The sequence below is a fragment of the Gavialis gangeticus genome, unplaced genomic scaffold (assembly GCF_001723915.1).
Source record: "Gavialis gangeticus isolate Ggan-Ray unplaced genomic scaffold, GavGan_comp1, whole genome shotgun sequence".
In the NCBI taxonomy this organism is placed as follows: domain Eukaryota; kingdom Metazoa; phylum Chordata; order Crocodylia; family Gavialidae; genus Gavialis; species Gavialis gangeticus.
The window spans coordinates 13,310,347-13,318,162 of NW_017729022.1; the positions used below are offsets into that span (position 1 = coordinate 13,310,347).

The 7,816-nt window shown below is 45.2% G+C and overlaps 1 protein-coding gene across 7 annotated transcripts in view; it reads left to right on the plus strand.

Moving 5' to 3' along the window:
- IRAK4 (interleukin 1 receptor associated kinase 4) overlaps positions 1–7,816 on the plus strand; it is a 56,953-nt gene that overhangs the window by 30,041 nt on the left and 19,096 nt on the right. For all 7 annotated transcript variants that reach the window (XM_019514608.1, XM_019514609.1, XM_019514603.1 and 4 more), the window contains one exon: positions 5,812–5,921. In XM_019514608.1, the coding sequence (XP_019370153.1) occupies positions 5,812–5,921 (110 nt within the window). The remainder of the gene's footprint in view (positions 1–5,811; positions 5,922–7,816) is intronic.

The following is a 7,816-nucleotide window of genomic DNA, read 5'->3' on the forward strand; positions in this document are numbered from 1 at the left end:
AATGCCCTTGTGACATCTATCGTAACTCCCAGACAGTTGAAGTCCGTTACAGAAACTGTGTGAAAAAACAAAACTTCTACTGTTTGATTAGCCAATATAGAAATTGCAATTTTATAAGTAAATTTTTTCTTTTTGTTTTATGCAAATACTTCAGCTTGTATTCTTGAGTTATTAGTTACTAAAAAATAATGTCACCTTTTGACCAGGTGTACCCTGTACACATGAAAAGAAATGTGAGGTGAGTTGAGTTAGAAATGTCAGTTTTATTTACAGATCTAATTTACAGTTCGTACAAGGCAAGAAATATTTCTTACTTCATGGGTTTTGAGGATTCAATTTTGCACTATATAAGCATACCTTCATCCTTACTATAGTGTAGTATGGGGCTGTCCAGCTTGTGACTGGCGGAGGTGCTGCATGCCATGCAGACTGCACAACACCAGGCTGCACAGTGCAGGACCTGCAAGCACCTTGCTGCATTGTTGTACAGGCAGCCCAGCCCCCCCCATCATGCACACAGCGTGGGTAGCTAGCCTGGCTTCCTCATTACTGCATGCTGTGTGGCTAAGGCAGGCAGGCCCTACTCTTGCCATATAAGCAACCCAGTTTCTCCTACTGCATGTGCCACTTGGGCAGGGCAAGGAGCCTGTTTTTTCCCCTCCCCTGGCACCACATGGACCCCTCCCTGAAGCCCTTCCCAGTACATTGCACTACCCCATCCCCAAGGGCAGTGTCAGGAAGCAAAAACTGGAGGAGGTACAGGGAGACCATGGTAGCCAGAGCAGCCAGAGCAATGGTGCCAGTGGTAGATGGGCAGGAGCCCACAGTCTGCATGCTAATCCTTCATGGGCCACATTAGGGATGTGAAAGCTTAAACAATTAATAGTAGAGGTGCACCAAGACATCAGGCCAATATCAGATCAGCACCGATGTAAAAAATAAATAAATAAATAAATAAATGATTGTATTGGAAATTGGCCTTTTGTGGTCAGTAATTTGGCTGATAAATGCCTGTGCATATGCACAGCTACAGCATAGCCTGGTAGCTTGGAGAGCTGTGTGCAGCTGGTAAATCTGTTGTGGTGGAAGGGGAAAGGGCCTGGGGGGAGCAAAAAATTCCCCCCTACGGTGAGGGAGGGAGTGGGGCAGGCACTGCGCAGCTGGGGTGGGACGGGGCACAGGACAGAACCACGGCTTGTGTAAGGGATACGGGGTTAGGGTATAGTGGGGTACATGCCCCCAGTCTGTGCTGGGCAGGGCATGGTGGGCTACTGCTGCAAGCAGCAGCATTGGGAGGGTGGGCTACAGGGGGGCAAAATTTGGTGTGGCTGCAGGCCCCCCCATAACCCTCCTCCCAGTGCCACCACTGCCTGCCCCAAATGCAGCCCGGCCCAGCCCCCGCTGGGAAGAGCCTGGCACCACCCTAGCCTGCAGCTACAGTCTGCCCTGCCCCATGCCAGTCTCAGGGAACATGCCACCCCAAACCCTCCCAGGGTGCGTGCACCCCGCTCCCCACCCAGTGCCCCCTGGACATGTGGCAGCTGTGTCCCACCCCACCCCGGCTGGGCAGCATTAGCCCCAGCCCCACTTCCACTTCTCCCCCACTGCAGGAGCCTTGATCTGGCCCCTCACCATGCCCCTTCCCTCCCCCCTCCCCTTCCACTACAACAGACTTACCAGCTGCATGCAGCTGTATCAGAAATCTGATTGGTATCAGTCTCCTTAAAAATAGGTTATTGGTATTGACCCCCAAAATCTCTTATCGGTGTACCCCTACTTAATAGTTTAATTGATAAGTGCAGTGATAACCAATTAGTTTTCTGGTTATCCTTTAGCTTGGGGCCAGCACAGTCTGGCAAGGAAGGGGGGGAAGGGAAGCCGCATAGTGCCACAGCAGGAATCAGAAGGCAGCAGGGCAGGGAGAGAGGAGTAAGAAGGAGAGGAGGGGGAAGGCCAAAGGGGACTAATACCCATAGCTACAGGAAAACAAGGAGCAGCCTAATGACTCGTCAGTTAAGCAATTAGCTGCTCATTACAGGTGCTCACTCCCTCCCAGGGCAGGGCTGCACCTGGACTATGTGGGCTTGGCTTGGCTTGGCTTGCCTCCTCTCCTTCTTCCCCCCTCCCCCCCCATCCCAGTCAAAGGCCCTGGGAGCTATGTGGGAGCTGCTGTGTTGTTGGTTAATTGTTTAACCAATAGAATTAGAGGAGGCTAAACAAATATTTTTTTAATGATATTTATGTCCCTAGGCCACATATGGCCCATGGGCCACCAGCTGGACAGCCCTGGTGTAGTACCTCCACATTAGAAGACTCTAAAACAATAGTGAGTTATTAATAAAATAACCATCAAAGATAAATTAATAAACTCCTAAACAATGAAATAAAAATAGACCTGAAATTGCATTTTTCTGATCTGGTTAACTGGAACTGATTTTCTTTGCATCTATCTTGAGAAATAATTATCAAAGAACTAGTATCACATTTTTAAACAGACCTTACAGGTAGATCTGAAATAGGTGAGGTAATTGTGACATTGCTACTAGGACTGCAATTTCCAGTGTAGTCTACTAGAAGACTTGCATTAGTTTTAAGTAAGTGTCTTCAAACTGACTTAGTTAACCAATTGTAGTCAGTAAGCAGACAATCTAGGGCCTCGTTATATGTTACACTGTGAGCTGCACATATGTTGATCAGTGTTAGTGCTAGCTCAAGTTTGGGGCAGTCACAAGTTCAGGCCATTAAAGGCTTGGAGGACTGAAAGGTAAGAGTCCTTCCACCCCCACTCCAGGTTTCCCCCCTGTCCTCTGCCCCCAGGGCTTCCCCCATGCCTCTCAAGGTTCCCTCCTGCCCTCTACTGCCCCAGCGCTCCTCCTCCCCCATTTACTTGTGGCTGCCTGTTGTCTGTCCCTAGGGAGCAGACAGAGAAGAGTTAACTTGTCTGCCCAGCCACTTCCACCGCTGCTGCTGCTGCTGAGCTGGCACTTAAACAAGTGGACTTAAACCAGTGCAACTTGGCTATTTAGACATGCCCTAAGAGCGCCTCTGCCCAAGCTTGCACTTTTTTTAACTGAATTGGTACTGGTTTGTTTGTAGACTAGGCTGTTTTTTTGGCAGAGTATGCAAATCTGTTGCTTATTTTCCTTGCAAACTCAGGCATCATCAGAAGGAAGGAGGGAGCTAGGTAAAGCAGTGGTTGACTGAAGGATAGACAGGATGGCTCAGACCCTCTTAGGAAAGAGGAGAACAGATGTCTTTCTGTTACGCTCAAAAAATATCTTCAGTCATTTATTAGAGCCCTAGTGAGTGCATGGGGGAACACGTTTATTTAGTTTGTGGTTCTGGAGAATTGTATGATTGAACTGGTTCTCTTTGAGACTTGAGCACTTGCTTGTGCCATTCACTTTTCCATGTAAAGCTAAGAGTGGCTTGAGCTGGAGAAAGGAGGGGGACTTCATGTCAGTTTTCCCTGCACAGCTCAATAAGTGAGAGGTGTTGGAGAAAATAAATGTCCCCACTCTTAAATATTATGAACCAAATGGAAAAAACCTATAGGTATGGACAGACAAATCGTACTGGGTCAAAGATGGAGGTGGGAGACCCTTACAATCCATTAGCAAGTCCGCAGTTACTGCGTTGTGTGTCCAGATTTTACCGCTGCTTAGGAGAAGGTAAAGTGGGATGGCATACCTCTGTTGAACTTATTAATTGCTGTTTCCCCTGCCCTCTCAGCTGCTCCACACACAACGTGCTACAGATATAGGAGTTGGTAAATGTTGTGCTGCTTCTCCCTTCCATTTCACATTCCCCTGGTATAACTTGTTCATCTGTCTATGCCAGGGGTGGGCAAAATGGCAGATCCGGCCTGTGGCCAGACTCCTTTTCCTGGCAGCACCAGTAGCGCTGGTGCTAGCACTGCCAGACCCAGCCCTGCTGTCCAGGCACCCTGGCCCATTTGCTCTGCATCCACCACAGGGGGCAGAACCTGCACAGGCAGGGCACGTAACTAGGTGGCTGGCATGGGGCCACAACTGGGAATGAGATGGATGGGTAGGGCCAGGGTTACCCTGGGTCTTAGGGCAGTGACAGCATAGGGGCAGAGCAAAGCCATGATCTGCTGCCCGCACACACCTGCAACAGGCATGAGTTCAATGGGCAGGGGTGTGCAGGGAGCGGATCATGGCTCTGCACTGGGCCCCAGCCCTGTGCTGTCACTGCCACGCGGCCCTGGCCCAGGCAGCTTCCCACCCAGCCACACACTTTGCCCATGTGGCTCCCAGCCAGTCTTCATGGAGACCCTGGGATTGCAGGGCTGTGACAGCTGGGGGCTGGGGCAGAGCCACAATGCACTCCCTGCACACCCATCTGCAGAACCAGGGCTTCAGCTCTAGACCCATGCTGTCACTGCCCCAAGATCCTGGGGTCTCCCTGGCATCCGACTCCCAGCTGCGGCCCCATCCCAGCCACCTGGCTCTCCGCCCCGCCTGCACAGGTCCTGCCCCTTGCAGTGGGTGTGGGGTGGATGGGCTGGAGTGCCTGGGCAGCAGGGTTGGGTCTAGCAGTGGCAGCCCCATCAGGGCTTCTGGGAAATGGAATCTGCTGTGGACTGTATTTTGTTCTCCCCTGGTCTGTAGCCTTTAATGAAGGAGCATTAGCTTCAACTCATGTTGATAAAGCCTGTTTGACTAGCACAATTTGCTTCAGGCAAAGTAGATATGATGTTGATTCTGTGGATTTTTGCAGTTTTGCTGTCTGTTGTTACATGGTCAAAAATCAATACAGAGTACAGTTTGTAACAGCGTAATGCAAGTCTTAAATATAAAATGGGGAAATAAAAATAAACCTGACAAATCCACATACTGCTGCACAAGTAAAGATTCAGATAAGTGTTATGTAGTAAAAATCTTACCGAAAGCTGTAGAAATGTCAGAACTAAACTTCTTGGAAGTTTATGCAAGAAAAATGACAAAATACAGGATTGTCACTTTAAATATAAATATAAATATATACAATTGAGTTTGTCTCAACTGAAAGTCACGTCTTAGTTATCCCATCTCCTATTGGTCACTTAGGATATTATTATTTTTTTCTGATCAACTATTGCCAAACTGTGTGCTTTAAGGTGGTCAGGATCCAAAACCAACTTTCTGGACATAATTTTTTGTCATATAGAGTTGCTGAGTAGCAAAAGATGGTTAAAATCCAAAATGTCTTCTATCCATTTAGTGCAGAACTGAATTGGTCTCAAGTGGAATGATGATAGATGTACAAGTGAGAGAGAGAATATTTTTGTGTGTGGGTTTTGTTTGTTTTTTTGGAAGAACATCAGTGTTGGAAATTGCAGAGGTAGGCTTTTTCTTAGTTAAGTCTTCATACCTCAGTTGCTGATTCCTGCATTTAGAAGCTCCAGTTTCTTAAAACCTTCCTTTTTGTGATCCAAGAGGAGACAAGCCCCATGAACACTAACAGTTAAGGTCTTTGCTTTTTTATTTTCATGAGGTAGGCAACTTCAGTTCTTTTGAAAAGTCTAGACGATACCTATAGTTTTGGTATGAGGTGACTTTTGAACAACCATTTAAGGAGTTAAGCAGCAGTAGAGGGACTTCTATCATCCATCTTCTAATTATGGCTCAGACTTCCCTTGCAGATAAATGCTTTTTTATGTACAAGTAAATGGTTTCTTGGTGGAGAAGAGAAATTGATATAATAGGTAAGGAATAAAGGAACACACCAAAAAAGGATCCATCTCCATCAATAGAAGCCCACTTTATTAACTGAACATACTTTGTACTTTTACCTTTCTCATTTAAGGATGACACAGCACCAATTCCCTGGAGTACAAGATGCAAAATTTCTCACGGTACAGCAAATGGCATCAACTTTTTGCATGAAAACAATCATATTCACAGGGATGTTAAAAGGTACAATACTTAATCTCAATGGGCACTTTTACACGTGGTCTGGGGGTGGGGGAAGGTGGTGCATTATTGAGAGCAGTTTCAAGTGCTAGTCTAATCAAAGTGCCATCACATCTTCTGTATCAGCATTCCCATGCTTAAAAATGGCAGTGGGGCACTTGAACTAAGGCTCATATAAGCCTTAGTTCAAGTTCCTACACAGCCATTTTTAAGCACAGGGACACTGATACACAAGACCTAGGCGACTGCTGGGCACAGAAATTGCCACACTCCAGCTGACTCGATTTAATCAAGTCTGCTCCAACACGCTGGAATTCCAGTGCATCAGAGCAGCCTCAGCACTTGTGTACGGGCACCCGATGTCTACATATTTTCCTATTAAATGCATTTTACAGAGAAGATAATGGAATAGATTTGAAGATACAAAAATTTTCTGAAATTTCTTTGACGGGTTTCCTTGCTTCTAAGACCATTTTGATGCAATTCTTATGAAGAATTTTTCTCCTTTTTCCTTTATCAGGCCTGCTTATCTTAATTTAAAATGCATTTGTTTCAGTCATTTTATAGACAATTTTTGTTTCTTAATTTGCATCTGAAAATCTCAGCATGCTTTATGTGCATAAAGTACATCCCCAAAACATCTTTCAGGTTTTTCAGAATATCACTTTGGCGATTTCAGTGCACAAGACAGATTTTTATGAATTAAGTTTTAGACGAAGCTTGCACTATGTAAACAAACTCGACTGTATTTTGGGTAGAGTCTCTCTTACAAGAGTCTACTTCATCTTTCTTCTGCAAATGAAATCTTAGTGAGACAGACCAGACCTGCCGAAACACCTCTTCACTCAAGTGCACTGTTGTCTTCTGCAAGAGACATATTATAATAAACTTTCTTTATGCTGCAAGGGTGTAGTCAGCTAAGAACACTCAGGTATAGGCTTTCATGTCAAATATCTGTTGTGATCGCTAGATCATCCCAAAATTAAGAAAGGAACTAAACTGCCGACTATAAACCAACTCTTACTGGAGATTTGATTAAAGGTTTGGGGGATTTTCCAAATAAAAATCCTCTTTTGTAGAGTTTCCTCTGAGTTTCCTCTCTTTGAGGCCTTTTTTTGCTTCTTAATTTTATAAGGCCTGCCTTTAATTTGGTTTATATGTTAATGATCTGCAAAGGTGGTGAAAGATGTGGGGCTTTAAACCTGCTTGCTATGTGTCAAACAGAGTTGTATGGAGCAGAAGTTGTTAGAGCTAAGTGTTTGTGTAACTTTGTTTTTTCAGAATAACAAGGCTGTCTAGTTGTTTCAAGAAATGGGCAGAACATAATTGAGCTATTCCTCATGGACAAGCATAATATATCTCATATATCTTAGAAAGAATCATGATCGATTGATTTGTCAGACAATGTCATGGAGCTGTTCCTGTCTTCCCATCATTTCAGCTTAATCCAGTTCACATCAAGCTTGGAGTCTTTGCAGATATATTGACTCTGGATCCTAGCTGAAATCCTGCTTGCTGTTTTGACTGTGTGTCTTTCTCTGACATTCTGCTTATACCTCTGAGAAACCCTACTTACTGGGGAAGAGAGCTGTTCAGGCTGTACTCCCCTCCCCTTTGCCTGTAAGAGAGAACTTTTCTTATTACTCTACTTTCTTCTGTTCTTTTCTCTCCTGCTTAGACTCTGTATTGAGTAATCTTTGCCAGTGCATACTTAAATAACCATGAGCCTGCTACTACTTATACTTTTTCCAAGTACCAGCAGTACAAATAAAGAAGACATTAATTTTTACCAGCTATGAGTTGATGAGGTTTGTAGGAGACAGAGGAATTAACAAGATTTTGTTCAGATTTTACTTTGCTGCAGTGAGAGCAAAATGCTGTTGACTAGAGAGACCATC